Source organism: Ovis canadensis, chromosome 17 (genome assembly GCF_042477335.2).
Source record: "Ovis canadensis isolate MfBH-ARS-UI-01 breed Bighorn chromosome 17, ARS-UI_OviCan_v2, whole genome shotgun sequence".
NCBI lineage: Eukaryota > Metazoa > Chordata > Mammalia > Artiodactyla > Bovidae > Ovis > Ovis canadensis.
This window is the reverse complement of record NC_091261.1, coordinates 45,226,380-45,246,698: the sequence shown is the minus strand read 5'-3', so window position 1 is coordinate 45,246,698 and position 20,319 is coordinate 45,226,380. Positions and strand designations below refer to the sequence as shown.

At 39.9% G+C, this 20,319-nt stretch overlaps 2 protein-coding genes across 7 annotated transcripts in view; one reads left to right on the top strand and one right to left on the bottom strand.

Annotated features, from left to right (window-relative positions):
- NUDT6 (nudix hydrolase 6) overlaps window positions 1-8,965 on the bottom strand; it is a 74,915-nt gene extending 65,950 nt beyond the window's left edge. For 3 of the 6 annotated variants that reach the window (XM_069557490.1, XM_069557488.1, XM_069557489.1), the window contains exons 1-2: window positions 7,584-8,165; window positions 3,252-3,455 (exon numbers count right to left, since the gene is read on the bottom strand). In XM_069557490.1, coding sequence (XP_069413591.1) covers window positions 3,252-3,324 — 73 coding nt within the window. In that variant the 5' untranslated portion in view covers window positions 3,325-3,455; window positions 7,584-8,165. Of the gene's footprint in view, window positions 1-3,251; window positions 3,456-6,990; window positions 8,166-8,449 lie in introns of those variants that run through there. The other 3 variants (XM_069557485.1, XM_069557486.1, XM_069557487.1) reach the window with 3 other exon arrangements.
- Window positions 7,729-20,319, top strand: part of AFG2A (AFG2 AAA ATPase homolog A) — a 350,811-nt gene continuing 338,220 nt past the window's right edge. Inside the window, exons 1-4 of the mRNA XM_069557480.1 lie at window positions 7,729-8,185; window positions 8,476-8,801; window positions 15,707-15,828; window positions 16,933-17,090. Of these exons, the coding sequence (XP_069413581.1) occupies window positions 8,657-8,801; window positions 15,707-15,828; window positions 16,933-17,090 (425 nt within the window). The 5' untranslated portion in view covers window positions 7,729-8,185; window positions 8,476-8,656. The remainder of the gene's footprint in view (window positions 8,186-8,475; window positions 8,802-15,706; window positions 15,829-16,932; window positions 17,091-20,319) is intronic.

The window sequence follows — 20,319 nt, the reverse complement described above, 5'->3', positions numbered from 1 at the left end:
CATTTGAAGATCTATCCAACCATTCATTCAAGAAATATTTATCGAGCACCTAGATTATACCAGACACTGTATTTTTGCATGTATGCTCAGTTGTATCCGTCTCTTTGCACCTCCATGGATTGCAGCCTGCCAGGCTTCTCTGTACTTGGAATTCCCCAGGCAAGAATATTGGATTGGGTTGCCATTCCCTTCTCCAGGGTATCTACCTGGCCCAGAAATCCAACTTGTGTCTTCTGTCTCCCCTGCTTTGGCAGGCAAATTCTTTACCACTGTGCCACCTGGGAAGCTTGACACTGTGTTTAGTCTGAGGATTAAGAGGTAAACAAGAGAGATAAAATATTTGCCTTCCTGGACTTCACATTATTGTGGGGACAATTAAGGACATGATAATTTCAAATTGTGTGAAGTTCTACAAACAAAAACAGAGCTGGGAACTTCCCTGGCGGTCCAGTGGCTAAGACTCCATGCTCCCAATACAGAGGGCCTGGGCTTGATCCCTGGTGGGGGAACTAGATCCCACCTGCCACAACTAAGATTTCACATGCTGCAACTAAGACCCAGCATGGCCAAATAAATAAATTAAAATAAATATATTAAAAAAAAACAGAGCTGGATAAAAGATGACAGGATTGGCAGGTGGGAGGACTATTTTATGCAGGAACGTCAGGAACTTTTCTGAGGAGATATTTCATCTCTTAAGAGCTCAATAAACAAAGCCCTCTGGAGGAGCACTGCAGGAAGAGAAGCCAGTAGGTTTAAAAGCTCTGAGGCATATAGGAGCTTGCTGTTTGAAGACAGCAGGAAAGCCATAGCTTTCCAATGTAGATGAGGAAAGATTTTTTTTCCCTTTACTCACTTCAGCTGTCAGACCTGAACTGAACTGACATATGACAGATTAATGGATAAGAACTATGTACATTTTATTTGGTGTTAATATTACCACGTGGCCTGGGTGGAGGTCTCCACAGAAATGAAAATCTCCTCAAAGTATTTAGACTCAGGGGCTTATATACCATTCTAGGAAAGAGGGATAAATTGTGCATAAATGACCAAAGAACGAGGGCTTTGTTCTAGGGGAGGTAAACGGTGAAAAAATGCCGAGGAGCTAACTATATGGGGAAACTAGCAGAACACAATGGTTGTTTTCATAAGGTTTGTACTGACGGTAAAGAATCTATCTGCACTGCAGGAGACACCAGTTTGATCCCTGGGTTGGAAAGATCCCCTAGAGAAGGAAGTGGCAACCTACCCCAGTATTCTGGCCTGGAGGATTCCATGGACAGAGGAGCCTGGAGGGCTACAGTTCATGGGGTCGCAAAGAGTCAGACACAACTGAGTGATTAACACCTTTTTTACTTGTTATTTCATAAGGTTTGTACAGATTTATCTCAATGTCAATTCCCCATCTCTGGTGATAATGTTCTCTTTATTATGGTAGAAAAACTTATGCCCTGCTTTTAGGTAGAAAGGGTCAGGCAGAGAGCCCTTCCTGCTCTCTCTCAATTGTCTTCACTTTGGCATATTTGAGGGTGGTATGTTCTGACTTCCTTAACCAGCTACATCTTGTAGCTTTTAGCAAAAAATGTCAACTATTTTCTCTTCATCTAAAAAACTCTATCTTTCTAGAAAAATGTCTTACAGTATCTTCCGACCCCTATGGCCACTTCAAATCCTGGTTATTCTTCAAAACTCTGGTCAAGTTCCAGATCTCTCATCCCCTAAACTCCTATGGCATATCTTAACCATAATATATAGTACTTAGTTAAAAAACAAGTTCTTCATAGGTGACTTTTTATGCATGTGTTACCAATTATAATTCTCTAGTACTAACTGGAAACTCTAATTTGAAAGTCTGTACAATGAACTGATAATTATCTGTATGTCTTTCTAAAGAAGTGTGAGACTGTCACCAAATTTTCAAGTGGTCTTTTGAAGCAGAGATGAATGGAAAGCTGAATTGCCTCTATTTGCTACAGGGTAGTGAGACCGTGGACAGAGAAAACACTAGAAATCCTTGAACAGCTCCTTAGAAGACTCTGAAGATGAGAACTACCTTTTAAAACTCTTATTAATTATATGAAGGCAAATGATGCTAATTACTAACAATACATATTACTGCCTTGTAATAAATTACAAGGATTTGTTCCCATTTTCATTTTTCTGAAAACCTGAGAGTTTTCTTAACCCTCGTTCTCAAAGGGTCATCCTAGAGAACCAGCATCAATACCAGCAGCTGCAGCAGCAGAGAATTTATTAGAATTGCAATTTTCGGGCCCTATCTCAGACCAAATGAATTAAAAACTCCTGAGGCTGGGGCCCAGCAATCTGCTTCAACAACCCCCTCCAGGTGATTCTGATGCACTCTATAGTCTTGCCCGGAAAACTCCTTGGACAGAAGAGCCTGGCGGTCTACAGTCCATGGAATCAAAGAGTAGATACGAGTGAGTAAGCACGTGCACACACAATTTGAGAACTCCTATCATAACTCAAAGCACTCAAGTTAACCATGACTTAAAAATTCTTTATTTAAATTATACTATTTTAAACAACTGTTTGGAACAATGACTTCCTTAATTCTTTAAGAAGTAATGGCTAACCAACACAATACTGCATTTTTCCTTACTAACACATATATATGGAATCTAAAAAATAAATATTTAAAAAGTCATGTTCAAATCACTGAAAAACTGGTTTGCTTTACCCTAAATTCAACTTTACAGTTTTATTAAATCACACAATTCATACTAACATGTTGTACCATAATAAAATGATCTATTCCTGGATCCCAGTTAAGTGTTCCTATTTCAGTAGTGAAGTTCAAATGTCTGTGTAAAACATGTTCAAACATAGCCTTGGAAAACTAAACTTGCTTGTTCTCTGTGCTGCCCTCTGCTGATTCATAAGGCAAACTTCATCTCTTTAAAGCACTAGCTCCAGTTGGAAAGATGATAATCATTTAATCAAATTATTCATTCCACATGAATAAAGTATGGCTCAGATGGTAAAGGGCCTGCCTGCAATGTGGGAGACCCGGGTTCAATCCCTGGGTCGGGAAGATCACCTGGTGAAGGGAATGGTAACCCACTCCAGTATTCTTGCCTGGAAAATCCCATGGATGGAGGAGCCTGGAGGGCTATAGGCCATGGGGTCGCAGAGTCGGACATAACTGAGCGACTTCACTTCCAGCTCTAAGAAGAAATCAGGTAACCCTCTAAACAGTTGATTCTGATTATCTTCAGTTTGAAACTGACCTGCAACTCCCACTTGATGTGTAGCATATCCTGGTAATCTGCTGGGCCCATCTCCCAGCCACAGAGACAGCATAGATGAATCTGATTCTGCGTGATGAAAGCAGAAGCCCAGGGAAGCAGCAGGAGCAATAAATCGACTTTGAAGGATCGGAATGTGCAGCCACACTGCTACTCTACCTTCTGATCTCCATTTCTGTACTGCAGCTGAAACGCAGAAAACAGACATCTATAAATATTTTCCAGAGAGAAAACTGGAATAAATTAAAACTCATCTCTGGGTGTCACTTCCTCCAGTAAGTCATATTTAAGCTCCACTTGGGGGGTGGTGGTGGAGGGGGTGAGGGGGGATCCCAAAATGTCCTGTTAACATACAGCAGCAGCATAATTTCCCCACCATTTCTTGAAGTCAGTAATGATCTTTATACATCATCTGACAATACCTGACATACAATTTGTGCTCAATAATTGCAGAATGCACAAACCGATTTAAATAAATTACTGTTTCAATGCTGTTCTTTTTAACAATGAGCTTCAGTCTTTATAAATGACTACCATGGGCTTTTATTTACTGTCTCAAATATATGTGTTTTTTTTGGTTTATACATTTTGAGGTGGTTAAAAATTAACTTTGCTTTTAAATAATGTATGGTAGTTCTAGAAAATTTTTAAAATAAAATGAAATCAAAACTTCACATTAGCACACAGAGAAATTTAAAATTTTGACACGTTTTCCATGAATATAATTTTGCAACTGACATACCACAAATAATTTACAACTTTTTTTTTTACAATAGATTTTAGATATTTTGTTACCATTAAAATTCTTTAATGAACATATATTTTTAATGACTGCATAATTTTCCTCATACATTTAGGTGTACCACGAATTACTTAACTAACCTAATTTTGGACATGTGGATTGTCTGTTTAGTTCAGTCGCTCAGTGTCCGACTCTTGGCGACCCCATGAACCGCAGCACACCAGGCCTCCCTGTCCATCACCAACTCCCGGAGTCCACCCAAACCCATGTCCACTGTGTTGGTGATGCCACCCAACCATCTCATCCTCTGTTGTCCCCTTCTCCTCCTGCTCTCAATCTTTCCCAGCATCCCACCCTGATGCTCTCTGCATCAGGTTGCCAAAGTATTATTGTAATCTTACCTTATTATTATACCATGACAAACATTAAAATATATTTTTGGCCTTTGACTTTAAATTATCTTACTTTGTTACTTAAGATTGAGTCGGGGGGAAAAGATGCTAACATTTTTCTGGCCCTTACTAAAATCCAGACATTTTAGATACAGTATTTTATTAAGTTCTCACAACATGAAAGGCAAGTATGGTGACTGCTAAATTTACAGGTGAAGAAATGAATACTTAACAGTTTTAGAAAATCTTCTCAGATCACTTTCTCTATCCACCATCTCAATCTTTACAATAATCCTATTGAACGTGTGGAGAGAGGGGAAAAGACTGGATCATTTATTTAATGGTTAGATTCCATTCCTTCCTCTTCTACAGCCTCTGAGGTAAGCATCTCCCTGTTAAGGACCATTGTTTCTCTACTCTTTCAAAGTCAGTGTGACTAACACAGTGACAAACAACTTGGGGCCTTAACAGACTTCTTGATTTGGGGCTATGGGGTCCTGTCACATCCTTCTCACATCGAACTTTCTCTGGTATCTTCTTAAAAACTGACATAGTTACACAAAGTGAAATGCATAAATCCTAAGCGACCATTTGAGTTTTGACCTATGCATTCACTTGTGTAGTCCACATTCCAGTCAGGATTACAGAAGATTTCTATCACCACAAGAAGTTCCCAAGTCCTCCTTTCCAATCACTCCAATCAAGGGAAAAAGCTGAAGCTCTGAAAGCTTAGGAAAAAAAAAGTTCAGAAAAAGTTCTGAAAAAGCTGAAGCCACTTGTTTACTATTTTTTATCTTCACATTCTGACTTGGAGAATCTGTCCACTCCCACTGCTTCAGCTAACAACTATACAAGGATGCTTGCCCAGTCCTGATCTCACTGAACACTGAATTTTGCTGCTCTCCAGCTGCTCTCATTTTCTGAAGGCTGCTGCTTCAAACTTCTTCATACCCGTATTCAAAACTGACTCATAGCCATCCTCAAGTAGTTTTTATTTACTGGTATACTTCTGGCTCCAATGCTTAAAGTCTAAGAATCATTTTTAAAATCTTTTTTTCCCTCTTTTTTCGCTAATAAACTTTAATGAGTTTTCCTCCTGCCCCTCATTCCTTAGCTCAAATATATCCTTCAAAGTGAGCTCACATACACCTCTTTTGACAATAAGCTTTCCCTAAATGCTTTCCAAATGTGAACTTAACTCCTCTAATAGATTTACTAGAACTTACTACACAATGCCTAATGACATATTTTGTCATTTATTTTTCTAATCCTAATATTCTGTGGACAGAGGAGCCTGGCGGGCTACAGTCCATGGGGCTGCAAAGAGCTGGAAACGACTGAGCACGCACACACACAATATTTTGTGCATCTGCAATCCTCCAGGTTAACATATTATGCTTGGGCTCAATTCACATTTATTAAATGACTGACTTGTGTATAGTCACACAGCTAATGAGTAGCACAGCAAGGATCAGAATCAGCGTTGTTTCCCCACTTATGCAGATATTCGTGACACTTAACACCACAATATGTCTTCACCTAAATTTAGTTGTCTATAACAGGAACAGTAAAAGAATAAACCTCATGTGCAAAAAACTATTGCTAATACATTATATACAATCAGTTCTATTTGCTTGAAAAGAAAGAACAGATTTAGACAGCCTATCAGGCTTTCTTCTCAAATTATTTATTTCAGTTTCTTTTTACATCATTCAGTTTTGTTTGACTCAATAACAAAAAAAACCAGCAATGGTTCTTATAGTGCAGCAAGAACAAATTCTAGAGCCAGGAGAAGTTAATCTGTCTCTTAGTACTATCATCTTTGAAATGCAGATAATAGTACCTACCTCACAGGTTATAAGGACTAAATGAGTTAATTATTTTGAAGTCCTTAAAACAGTATACAGCACTTATTGGGTGTACTAGGATTTTATTAAAAAGTATGTAAGACTTCAGAGTTTATAAATTAGTCTCATAATTTATCTTTGATGACCATACCTATCCAGTAAAGTAATTAGAGCTGGCATTATTCATATAAGCAACCTAAGGGGCAGATATTTTCAGTGATGATTATCCTAACGCCTGGTTAAGCATGTGGCAGAACATGGGACTTGCAACCTGGTCAAAGAGAAAGCCACTCAGTCGTGTCTGACTCTTTGCAACCCCATGGGCTATACAGTCCACGGAATTCTCCAGGCCAGATACTGGAGTGGGTAGCCATTCCCTTCTCCAGGGGATCTTCCCAACCCAGGGATCGAACCCAGGTCTCCAACCCAGGTCTCCCAAGCTGCAGGTGGGTTCTTTACCAGCTGAGCCACCAGGGAAGACGGAAACCTGGATGTGACACACCAAATCCAACCCACTTTCTGCTTTGCCTTCCTGATTGAGGTAAAGCTTTAATCACTAACAAGTTCAAGTGTGTACAACAAACACCTGTGTCGACCCACACATATTACACAGATTTGATTCTCCTACGGTCAACCCTATTGGCAGTTAACAACTGTTCCCGAGTAGGAGAGAAAATAAGGTGAAGGGGTAAACAGTTTCGAAATGAAGATAGTAAGATTAAAACAACTAGCTCAATTACATTTCCATAGATGCTCACTCGCCATATTGATTCATATTGCTCCAGGATAAAGATCTGAAGTTTCCTTTTTAATGAGAGAAGAGGAATTTTCATGCCTTGCTTTCAATTTGATCCTAAGGACTCTTGGGCAGCTTGAAAAACCAGCTGCTCCACCAAATTGAGGGCTCTCAAGTGAAGGCTCCTTTATTCTAAGTTATCTTTCCTATCAGTGGACTCAAGGTTCAAAAGTGCTGAGTTTTCCTACCGAGGACTGAAACCACTCCATCAATATCCCCGGCTATTCACAAAAGGCAACCAGCTTTTTGTGAAATACACGCAAACTAGTTCACAGGCTCCACAGCTCCTGACCCAGCCTGTGTACAAATACGACCACTCAGACCTCTCCAGCCTATTCACTGGCCACCACCTGTACTAGGAAGCGACAGTTTGTCCTAGGCAAAGTGCCGGGCAGAGCCAATTGTCGGTAAAGGTCAGTAAATAATAATAATATTAACTAACATTTACTAAGCGCTAAGTATGTGGCGGAAACTCTGCGAGGCACTTGATACGCGTTATCCATCTCATCCCTCAGCAATTCCACGAGTTCCTATTACCTGGTTTTACGGATGAGAAAATGGTGGTTTACACAACTTGGCTCGAGGTTACACACTAGAAAGAAGACCCGAAACAACGGCTGCAGATGCCAGAGTCTGAGCTGGCTACCGTTTCACCCAATCGCCTCAGAGACCTCCCCGCCAAGGGCACAAGAACTAAAGGCAGAAAACCGGTGCGGGTCAGGCATGCCCTCTCCTTCCCTCGGGCGCGACTCGGGGGTGGGGACCGCGGTTACTTCACGAGAAAGACTCAGCAGCCCGGAGCGCCCCGGACCAGGCGCACTTGCCCTGCAAGGCCCTCTGGAAGGCGACCGGGTCCAGGCGGTCCAGAGCGTCCAGCCTCCCCAGGCGCACGGAGACGCCTCCGAATCTGTCCGGCTCTCCCCGCAGCTCCTCAGCTCCGAAAGGGGAGTCCCGAGCGCAACCTGAACCTCCCGCGGACCAGCGGGGCCCTGCACCGAGCACTGCACGACGGGCCAGAGCAAGGACCACACGCCGGTAACTCCCCCTCAGCAGTGGCGGCATTTTGGCGCCGACCCTGGTTCCTCACGCTGACGCTCCAAATCACTCAACCCGCGTGACCTGGAAAAGAGGGAGATACCGTAAGTTTTAGAAGAGTGCCGCCCAGCGTTACCTCTTCTCAGAGGAGACGGCGAAGTCCAGTCGAACGGTTCCTCTCAAGAATCTGCCCAGATTCAGGAAAGCGGGAGAAACTTTCCCACTACTGCCCTCCCACCCCAACCTACCCCAGCACCTCCCATCCCCAGTTTAATTCAACAGATTTGTTCAGGATTAGGGAAGGCGGCGGATATACGAAAAAGTCCTGTTGTTAAGGAATTGACAATCTAAAAGAACGTTCCGTTCACCTAATCTGTTTTCCTTGGCCATTCAGGAACTCTTCAAAGACCGCGGATTCTGAAAAAGCTCGGTTCTCCTGCTCTTACTGCGCTGCACTCAGGGGATTACGGCTCGGGACGGAGCCTTGCCGGCTTCTGCCCCGGAAGTTTTTCTCTCAGAGAAGCGCGCACGTTGAGCCGGCTTTACCGCTGCTTCTCTCAGGCTGCGTACGGATCATGTCGTCCAAGAAGAACAGAAAACGGCTAAACCAAAGCGCCGAGAATGGTTCTTCCTCGGCATCCGCTGCTTCCTTTTCTGCAGGGGCCACAGCTTCTGCCGTGGCGGCCGGGACTCTGGTGGTGATCAACTTCTTAGAAAAGGGTAAAGAGTTCTGAGTGGGAGAGCCGAGGCCGAGGGGGTGCCGTCTGAGAGGACCGAAAACCTAGCGATTCTGCCTTGAGGTGTAGATGTTTTTAAAAATTGAGCGAGGCAGAAGTGTGAGAGCGCAGAGAAGTCTGTAAAATACCCGAAGTCACCCCTGCACTGGAGAAGTTAGGCAGAAATGACTTATCAGTGCCTAAGTCAAGCTTTTTTGTAAATTGCCTTGAATTTCTAGTAAGTTGTGCTTGAAGCAGCTTTGCGTTAAGATTAACGGCATCTCTAACTGCAAAATCGTTCGTATCTAGCGAGGATAGTATACGAAAACTCTGAAATCCATTTCTGTAACAGTGTGGATTCGTCTTTTTTTATTTTTTATTTTTGGATTCGTCTTTTGTAAGAGACGTTAATGTGCCTTTAAAACCGAAAGGTGGCTTTTTTCTTACCACACAGGTTCTGGTATTTAACAAATAGCTGTTAATTGCGCGCGGGTGTTAGCAGTAGGTTGAGTATTTCAGGTATATATCTCATTTACTCTTCTCAAAGCTTTGGGAGATGAGGGCTATATTATTACGCTCATTTTACAGAGAAAAATTAACGCGATTCGCCCCCAGGTTACACAGGTACTAACTAAATGGCAGAGACTTTTGAGTCCACATGTATTTGACTCTTAAAGCCATTGAGCTACATCCCAACAACCTTGACTTGGAAGAACGGATTTAGTTGTTATAGCAGGCTTGACCTCGTGGCAAAAAATTTATGTCTGTGGCAGACCCTAAAGACAGTCTTTCAGTTGACATAGTGTTTTCAGTCTCTCTTGGGATCAGAGGACAACTTGCTCTGTCCTGCGTATCAGTCCCTTTTTCGACTAGATTTTTCCCATTGGCATTTAAACCTGCTGATAAAGCTCCACACCCTCCATTCCCAGACTTCTTAAATGGAGCCATCTCTGCCTCCTCAGCTCTCGTTTATTCCTTAGGCCATTCCTATTTGACATCCATCCCAGTATTCCATGGAAACTGCCCGCTCCCTGATCTCTGATTATCCCCAGGTTGGTAAATCCAGTGGATGGTTTTCATTGCTTATTTACCTGAGCAGCTTTTGGTGTTGCCAGCCGTTTCTGTTCTCTTGAAATACTTTATTTTTCTGACTTAAATGTCATCAAACTCTCCTAGTTTTTCTCCCTCTTTTGATTGGCACTTCATCAGTTTCCTTTGCAGGTTGCCTTCTTCCGCCTAATGTAGAAGTTCCTTTATTCTTAGCCCTAAACTCTCTTTCTCTATAAAAAAATTTTTTTTTCTTTGGCAAGTTCATCCAGTGCCCAGAGTTTTCCATTTACACTCTTATTATTTTTAGATTTATATTTGTAATTTGTTTCTGAGTCATGGTTCAATGGTCTTCTAGACCAGTGCTTCTCACACTCTGTAGGGAAAGTTTAAAAATTCCCAACATGTCACAGATCAGCACTTTTGTAAAATATGATAAAAGTAAATTACTGGAAAAATAAAAAAATAAAATTTTATTAGATTCAACAGATGTAAAATTACTCTGTTAAATTACAATAAAAACTACTTAATGCGTAGCCTTATTTTCTGAGGTAAGTACCTCTCATGAATAAAGAGTTTGTGGACCACGATTTTTTTTTTTAACTGAAATATAGTTGATTAACAATATTAGTTTCAGATGTAAGTCATAATCACTTTTAAATACATTGGGAAATGATCACCGTGATGAAGTCTAGTAACCATCTGTCACTATCCAAAGTTATTACAGTTTTATTGACAATATTCCTTATGCTGTGTGTTAATTCTCTGTAACTTATTTATTCAATACTTTATAACTGGAAATTTGTACTTCTTATTCCCCTTCTTTTGCTCAGCCACCGCCACCTTTCTCCCATTTCAGAAACACATTTCTGTATCTGTGAATCTGTTGCTGTTTATATTTTTGTTTTTTAGTATCCACATGTAAGTCAAATCATATGATACTGGTCTCTGGCTTATTTCACTTGGCATAATATCCTCTAGATCCATTCATGTTGTTGCAAATGGCAAGATTTCATTCTTTTTTTAAGTTGCTGAGTAATATTTCAATATATATGTATAAATGTTCTTTATATATTTTGGATATTCCATATCAAGTTGTCATTTGCAGATATCTTCTTTCATTCAATAGGCAATCTTTTTGTTTTGTTTGATGGTTTCCTTCATTGTGCAAAAGCTTTTTAGTTAGATATAATCTCATTTATTTTTGCTTTTGTTGCCTTTGTCTCAGGAGACAGATCCAAAAAATATTGCTAAGACTAACATCAGGGAATTTACTGCATTTGTTTTTTCCTAGGAGTTTTATAGTTTTGGGTCTTACATGTGAGTCTTTAATCCATCTTGAATTTATTTTTGTAAGAAAGTGATTCAGTTCATTTCTTTTGCGTGTAGCTGTCCAGTTTTCCCAACACCAATGATTGAAGAGTTTGTCTTTTCCACATTATATATTCTTGCCTTCTTTGTCATTGACTACTTATCTATATATGTGTGGGTTCATTTCTGGGCTTTATATTCTTTTCCACGGATCTATGTATCCATTTTTGTACCACTACCATACTGTTTTGATTACTATAATTTGAAATCAGTGTTCAACCTCCAGCTTTGTTCTTTCTCAAGATTGCATTGACTATTCTAGTTCCATTCGAATACGAGCACAGTGTATCTTTCTGTTTATTTGTGTCTTCAGTTTCTTTCATCAGAATCTTATAGTTTTCAGAGTAAGAAGTCTCACCTCCTTGGTTAAATTTATTCCTAGGTATTTTTTATATTTGATGCACTGATAAATGGGATTCCTTTTTTTTTTTTTTAATTCATGGTCCTCACTTTGAATATAGCACTGTGCTGTACCTCTTCTTTTGAATTTTTCAAAGATACTTCAGGACTGACCTTGTGAACTGGTACTTCCTCCAACAAAACAAATGAGCTCTATTCAGTCTTTCTCACTGTAAATTCAGAAATCTCAAATCACCCTTGACACCTCCCTCTTAAATCTCACATTATCCAGTCCACCATCAAGTCCAGTTTACTAGCTAAAATTTTTCCCATGTTACACTTCTGCATTCCCTTCCCACTGCTTCAACGTTAATCTCAGACACCATCCTCTCTCACCTGGGCTACTACACTGATTGCTCCTTTCCAATTCCTTTTCCACTCTGCAAGACAGAATGATCTTTTAAAATAAAAATCCTGTCACGATTCTGCTTTTCTCTACTAACTGGCCTCCAATTACTGTCAGATTGAAGACCAGGAACTTGATACAGCACACTGCCCTAGGTGGTCTTGACCTTCCTTATGTGGCTCTCTTTTTTTCTCCCACCACTCTGCCTACACTTTTCCCCTCAGATGTGGAGTGCTGTCTTCTGTCAAGGATCTCTGTACATGCTGTTCTCTTTAGTCAGAATTGTCTTTTTTTTTTCTCTCTTCAATGAATGAATTTTACTCTTCCTTCACACAAATGTAAACATTATTCCTTGAAAAAAAAATTCTTTGATTCTTCTAAGTTAGGTCTGATCCCACATTATAGGCTCTCTTAGCATTCTTAGTTGTTATTTCATTGCATTAATCTTAGTTTATAATTATACAGTTATTTAGTGATTGTGTAATAGTTCGCATTCTATAAAGTTACATGTTCCATGACAAAGACTGTGTCTGCTTTTGTCCACCTTATATCCCCAGTGCCTAGTGTAGTATTTGCCTTAGAGTGGGCATGTGCTGTTTGCTGAATGAACAAATGAAGGGTAGATGGTTGATTGAAATTACCTTTACTATCTCACTAGTTAATCTGCTCCGTAAGGTGCTCAATAAATTAGTAGGGAAGTGGATGTGTGGATGTAGAGATAGAAAGAATTGGAGGAATGAGGACTAGTGAAGGGAATTGTGCGGTTAACAGTATGTAAGCAGAGAATACGATGGAAATGTATTAGGAAATAAGGCCAGTGGATGGGAATTTGAATCTATTGGTGGTGGGGAAAAATGGAGGTATTTAAGTGTGTGATTTATCAAATCTTGGTTCAGGGTAGGATGGAAGGAAGAGAGAAAGAAAACTTAAAATCTTGTCAGGGATTGAGTACCTCTGCAGGGTAATTATCAAGAGAGAAGGGTAATTCATAGAGGTTTCCTTCGTAAGGAAGAGAGAATTGGCAGAAACTGAACATTACGAGGTTATCAAACAGGACGCTTTGCTGTTAATGATGTGTAAACTGTGTAAGAGACCTGGTGCTCATAGGAAAGTTGAATTTATTTTCAGTCTCTCATTATAAAAAACGGTTATTTTATGGTCACTCCTGTTAATCTTATCCCTGGGAGATGCTTTGTTTTTCTATATCTGTTCATCTAATGACAGAGGGAAAACAAAAGTGTTAGGAAGTTACTTTGCAGTGGCAAAAAATGATGTAAATCAAACCTCATGGTGTTGCTTTTGTTGACTTCAGTTCAGTCGCTCAGTCGTGTCCGACTCTTTGCAACCCCATGAATCACAGCATGCCAGGCCTCCCTGTCCATCACCATCTCCTGGAGTTTACTCAGACTCAGGTCCATCAAGTCCGTGATGCCATCCAGCCATCTCATCCTGGGTCGTCCCCTTCTCCTCCTGCCCCCAATCTCTCCCAGTATCAGAGTCTTTTCCAATGAGTCAACTCTTCGCATGAGGTGGCCAAAGTACTGGAGCTTCAGCTTTAGCATCATTCCTTCCAAAGAAATCCCAGGGCTGATCTCCTTCAGAATGGACTGGTTGGATCTCCTTGCAGTCCAAGGGACCCTCAAGAGTCTTCTCCAACACCACAGTTCAAATGCATCAATTCTTGGGCGCTCAGCCTTCTTCACAGTCCAACTCTCACATCCATACATGACCACAGGAAAAACCGTAGCCTTGACTAGACGGACCTTAGTCAGCAAAGTAATGTCTTTGCTTTTGAATATACTGTATAGGTTGGTCATAACTTTTCTTCCAAGGAGTAAGCGTCTTTTGATTTCATGGCTGCAGTCACCATCTGCAGTGAATTTGGAGCCAAAAAAAATAAAGTCTAACACTGTTTCTACTGTTTCCCCATCTATTTCCCATGAAGTGATGGGACCAGATGCCATGATCTTCGTTTTCTGAATGTTGAGCTTTAAGCCAACTTTTTCACTCTCCTCTTTCACTTTCATCAAGAGGCTTTTTAGCTCCTCTTCACTTTCTGCCATAAGGGTGGTGTCATCTGCATATCTGAGGTGATTGATATTTCTCCCGGCAATCTTGATTCTAGCTTCTGTTTCTTCCAGTCCAGCATTTCTCATGATGTACTCTGCATAGAAGTTAAATAAGCAGGGTGACAATATTCAGCCTTGACGTACTCCTTTTCCTATTTGGAATCAGTCTGTTGTTCCATGTCCAGTTCTCACTGTTGCTTCCTGACCTGCATACAGATTTTTCAAGAGGCAGGTTAGGTGGTCTGGTATTCCCATCTCTGTCAGAATTTTCCACAGTTTATTGTGATCCACACAGTCAAAAGCTTTGGCATAGTCAATAAAGCAGAAATAGATGTTTTTCCAGAACTCTCTTGCTTTTTCCGTGACCCAGCGGATGTTGGCAATTTGATCTCTGGTTCCTCTCCCTTTTCTAAAACCAGCTTGAACATCAGGGAGTTCACGGTTCACGTATTGCTGAAGTCTGGCTTGGAGAATTTTGAACATTACTTTACTAGCATATGAGATGAGTGCAATTGTGCGGTAGTTTGAGCATTCTTTGGCATTGCCGTTCTTTGGAATTGGAATGAAAACTGACCTTTTCCAGTCCTGTGGCTACTGCTGAATTTTCCAAACTTAGTTTCTTTTTAATTACAAAAGATCTGCTTTCTGATTATGGAAGAACACGAATACTAGTCAGAGCTCTCTGATTATGATATATGTGACTATAATAAGTTTTATAATCAAGTTTGTGACAGGCATTGTAAGTGCTAGCATAGATTTTGTGCTGAAAAGAAAATAGTGTATACTTACTACTGCATCCATTCTTATCATGGATATTTATTATGCAGACGAACTCTATATTTGATGAACTTCTAGGCAGTGCAGTTTACAAAGATGAGTATGACCCAGTTCCTGTCCCCGAAGCAGTATATAGTTTAAAGGAAAGTTGAATTGTAAAATAAATGAATATTATGATGATAAGTGCTAGTATCAGACAATATAAGATTCTGGGAGATGAGAGGAGGGGCAGCTAAACCAGATGTGCAGCCTGAGGGAGTGGGTAGGCAGAGCTAGAGATGTTAGCACATCATTTTCAGAAGTTTTGTAACTGGCCTGAATTGCAGGCCCTTCTCTGGCCAAAAGTTGAAAGCACTAATGGTCATTTGAGCCAGTGTGTCTCCGCCTAAGGAACAAGACCTGTGTTATGGTTATCCATGTGTTCTTGGGAATAGAAAGGAAAATGTCTGATTCCTGTCCTGTGGGTCAGAAGTAGAAACATAACTTAATCCTCTAGAGCCAGATTATGTGCCGTTTCCCCAGTTCAGACCTTTCAGTACTAGTAGCCAAGTCAACGTAAGAATTTGCAATAGGAGACGTTCAGAATGCAAGTATGAAAAGCCCTATTCCAAGTATGTTCAGTTAGTAATGAAATTAGAGATTTAAAAAAAAAATAATGAAAACTAATAGCTACCCATAAAATATCCTTTTTTAGTTAGCATTCATGTTGTCAGTGGAACCTCACAAAGTCTTGGTTTTAAATCTGCTAAAATAAAGAGGGTTCGAAAAATAGTTTCTCCAGGGTATGGTAAGTGCATTCATGTGGTAATGTAGATTAAGGATTTTTATTTAGTCCAAAAGAAATCTTGCTTTAACTTCAGTTACAGAATACTGTGAAAATAATTTTCTTCTTCTTGGTAGATGACAAAGTTCCTAAAGCATTCCAGAATTCTCTTGTTCAACTTGGACTCAATACCATGAAGTCTGCAAATATTTGTATTGGTCGACCAGTGTTGCTTACCAGTTTGGATGGAAAGCAGGAGGTAAGAGTCCTTTTCATTTCCTTATTTTAGAAATATTTGAGATGTTTTTGGTTTTCAACACAAGCACTGATAATTGAAAAGCTATATCTTACAAGACCCTCACATCTGTATAAACTTCTCCTTCCTATGATACCCTGGGAGTTGTAGCTGTTAAGTGTCATGATGTGGAGAAGCCTTTCCCCCAGCAGTAGTTACTCACTAACAGCCCTATATTTTTCTGTCTGTGAGTTGTATTTCCTCACAGAAATGTTATTTTGGGTCATTTGTTTTGTATATACATATTTGATTACCCTCTGTTTGTCCTTGCAGCCACTCATCATACCTGAGACTCTTCAGTCCAGGATCTTTCTTGAATCATTTTTGGCAGCTTGGTTGTCTTCTGCCTCTGCCATGTCTTCTGCTGCTGCTTCATCGACCGGTGGGGTCCTCTGGGAGTATTTTGTCATCTCATATCTGCGGATGGCATATCTCCCATTCCTTTTGTTGTCCTGGGCTTATACTGTAAAAAATCCTTTACTGTGTTTTGTGGAAGAGAAGACTATAAATGCATAAGCTCAGCCCACTAATCTGGAGCTAGAAACCTTCTCCCTTAGAACATAAGTCTGATGAGATCCAGGTTCCCATGGAGCTCTTGTGCTGGTCCTCCCTGTTTCCTAGATGTAGTTTATGCTCCAGACTGAATTACCTTACAGTTAGCTTGCCTTCAGTATTTTTTCTTATCTTCCTCTTATCACCTGTTAACGTCTTGTCTCTTTTCCTAAAAACCAACTCTCAGTTCTTCCACCGTTTTCCCTGTGGGATTACCCCTAATCTTCACCAAGAAAAGGTGTAATATTTATCAGTTCAGTTCAGTCGTACAGTCGTGTCTGACTTTCTGTGACCCAGTGGACTGCAGGATGCGAGGCCTCCCTGTCCTCACCAACTCCCAGAGCTTGCTGAAACTCAATAGTTTTTTTGTAGTTTGTATCTCATAGTATCTCCTTTGAGGCAAAGACTGTTTTGCAGAGCCATGTACTTGACTGTGCTTAGTTTTCTTTCTTATAAATTAATGATATTCTACAAATACATATTTTCTTATTTTTTTGTTTCCTCTGTTCTGGGTAGGTCTATACAGCCTGGCCTGTGGCAGGATTTCCTGGAGGAAAGGTTGGCCTGAGTGAAGTGGCACAGAAGAACGTGGGTGTGAGGGTTGGTGATGCCATCCATGTCCAGCCTGTTTTGGGTGCTGTGCTGCAGGCTGAGGAATTGGACGTGGCTCTCAGGTTTGGCTCTTGTTGTTGGTGATTGTCTGGATTAGTGCTGCCCAGTAGAAATATGATGAGTCAAATGTGAACCACATGTATTATTTTGCATTTTCTAGTAGCCGCATTTAAATAGTGAAGAGAAAGAGAAAGTAATTGTATATTTTATTTAATCAACATATAAAATTTTATTTGAACTTATAAATACAAAAAGTTATTAACAAGATTTCTCATTCTGCTTTTCAAACTGAGCCTTCAAAATCCATTGTTACGTTACCTTTGTAGCACATCTCAGTTTGAGCTAGCCACATTATTAGCACTTGCTAGCCACAAGTGTTGAGTGGCTTGTGACCTACTGTATCAGACAGCACGGACTAGATGGGTGTTATGTCATTTATGGACTATAGGCTCTCTAATGTCCTGTGATTATAGTATGCTCTGACATTTTAGTTAAGAGGAATTATTATTGATGGATATTTAATGGTGATTTTCTCTCATGGTTTGTGGTGTAATCAGGGCTTCCTGTTTTACAATTGTAAAGACAGTAGTAGATTACTATGAGTAGGCAAGAAACAAGTTTTAATTAAGACTGCTCAAGCAAAGTATGTGATTGTGTATTTTAACTCACTGGTTATTCAAACCAATAAAATAGTTATATCTATCATATTTTTAAGTAGTCCCCTGTGAAAGACTATCGATGTGGTTAAAGTATATCACCCACCTTCTTGACTATTCTGTATCTAATAGGGTTTTTACTCAGTTTGCATATACAAGTCTTATCAAAATTTGTTTTAAAAAATCTTTCGATACTTTAATAGCACATTTATAAAAATTTGGAGGATTTTATATTATGTGCTGGAATCACAAAACATTTTTCAATCATTAGCTTGACTTTGAAATGTTTTCTTCTCTTTTGCTACTTTTGTAGATTCCAAGCTTAAGCTTTAGCTTATTTTTCTTTTTATAAACAGGAAACTATCTTCAGTGCATTTTATAACAGTTTAGTGAGCAACAAAGTAAAAGGCAGAAAGGAAGCAAGAACACAACATATGTTGAGCACCAACCATGTGCTAGGACACAAGGGCATACACTTTTCCCATTTTTCTTCCCTCATTTAATCCTCTATCCTGCAAGGTGTCCATGTTTATCCATTTTTGCAGGTGAGAGAATGGGCTCAGTGAGAAGTAACCTGCTGATTATTTTATGGTAATTTTTTAATTAACTCAGGTTAAATAGGATTAATCTTTCAGTTCAGTTTAGTTGCTCAGTCGTGTCCGACTCTCTGCGACCCCATGAATCGCAGCACGCCAGGCCTCCCTGTCCATCACCAACTCCCGGAGTTCACTCAGACTCGCGTCCATTGGGTCAGTGATGCCATCCAGCCATCTCATCCTCTGTCGTCTCCTCCTCCTCCTGTCCCCAATCCCTCCCAGCATCAGAGTCTTTTCCAATGAGTCAACTCTTCACATGAGGTGGCCAAAGTACTAGAGCTTCAGCTTTAGCATCATTCCTTCCAAAGAAATCCCAGGGCTGATCTCCTTTAGAATGGACTGGTTGGATCTCCTTGCAGTCCAAGGGACTCTTAAGAGTCTTCTCCAACACCACAGTTCAAATGCATCAATTCTTTGGCACTCAGCCTTCTTCACAGTCCAACTCTCACATCCATACATGACTACTGGAAAAACCATAGCCTTGACTAGATGGACCTTTGTTGGCAAAGTAATGTCTCTGCTTTTGAATATACTATCTAGGTTGGTCATAACTTTTCTTCCCAAGGAGTAAGCGTCTTTTGATTTCATGGCTGCAGTCACCATCTGCAGTGAATTTGGAGCCAAAAAAAAAAAAAAATCTGACACTGTTTCCCCGTCTATTTCCCATGAAGTGATGGGACCAGATGCCATGATCTTCGTTTTCTGAACGTTGAGCTTTAAGCCAACTTTTTCGCTCTCCTCTTTCACTTTCATCAAGAGGCTTTTTAGCTCCTCTTCACTTTCTGCCATAAGGGTGGTGTCATCTGCATATCTGAGGTGACTGATATTTCTCCTGGCAATCTTGATTCCAGCTTGTGCTTCTTCCAGCTCAGCGTTTCTCATGATGTACTCTGCATAGAAGTTAAATAAGCAGGGTGACAATATTCAGCCTTGACGTACTCCTTTTCCTATTTGGAACCAGTCTGTTGTTCCATGTCCAGTTCTCACTGTTGCTTCCTGACCTGCATTTAGGTTTCTTAAGAGGCAGATCAGGTGGTCTGGTCTTCCCATCTCTTTCAGAATTTTCCACAGTTTATTGTGATCCATGCAGTCAGAGGCTTTGGCATAGTCAATGAAGCAGAAATAGATGTTTTTCTGGAACTCTCTCGCTTTTTCGATGACCCAGCGAATGTTGGCAATTTGATCTCTGGTTCCTCTGCCTTTTCTAAAGCCAGCTTGAACATCTGGAAGTTCATGGTTCATGTATAGCTGAAGCCTGGCTTGGAGAATTTTGAGCATTACTTTACTAGCGTGAAGTAATCTTTAGACTGTTCTAAAATAGTCCTTTAGGCAATTATCAGTTGACTGGATGTACAGTTACTAACAAGTGTGACCTCTTGAGGGCGCAGGAGTCTTAGGTGATAACAAGTACCTATTACAGAGGGACTTTTTATTAAATGGAAGCTTTTTTTTTTTTTTAAAGAATCTTGTGTTTTAAATGTGGCAGCAGAACTTAAACAAGAATCTTAATTTTCAATAAGAAAAATCAGTAATTTTAGTCTGCTGCTTAAATCCTTCAGGTGTTATCTGAAAAATTTTATTACTAATGTTAGAGCTCCTTCTAGTGGAAATGATTTTATCTGCACACATTCTTTTTTTTTTAAAGCAAAACTGTTTATTTTTACGTATTTTACATATTTAGAAATATTTTCTGTTCAAAGTTTAATAAGTAACAACAGTCTACATAGTTTCAGAGTTCTGTAAACAAGTAAATTTAAGTATTTAAGGAAATACATACAGTTTGCTCTTTATACACACATTTGATTCATGAAATTTTCTCCTTGTTTTTCTTTTTTATTTGAATAAATAAAACAATCAAATCATCATTTGCAGTAGTTATGTTACATGAAGTTGCCACATGTGTGTTTATTTAACATATGTAAATATATGAAAATATATATCTTAAATAGATTATAACTTACAACTCCCTGAACAACCCATTCTGGTAGACTGTATTTTCCTTACTTTAGAAAAGATAAGTGGCTAAGAAGTATTAACTG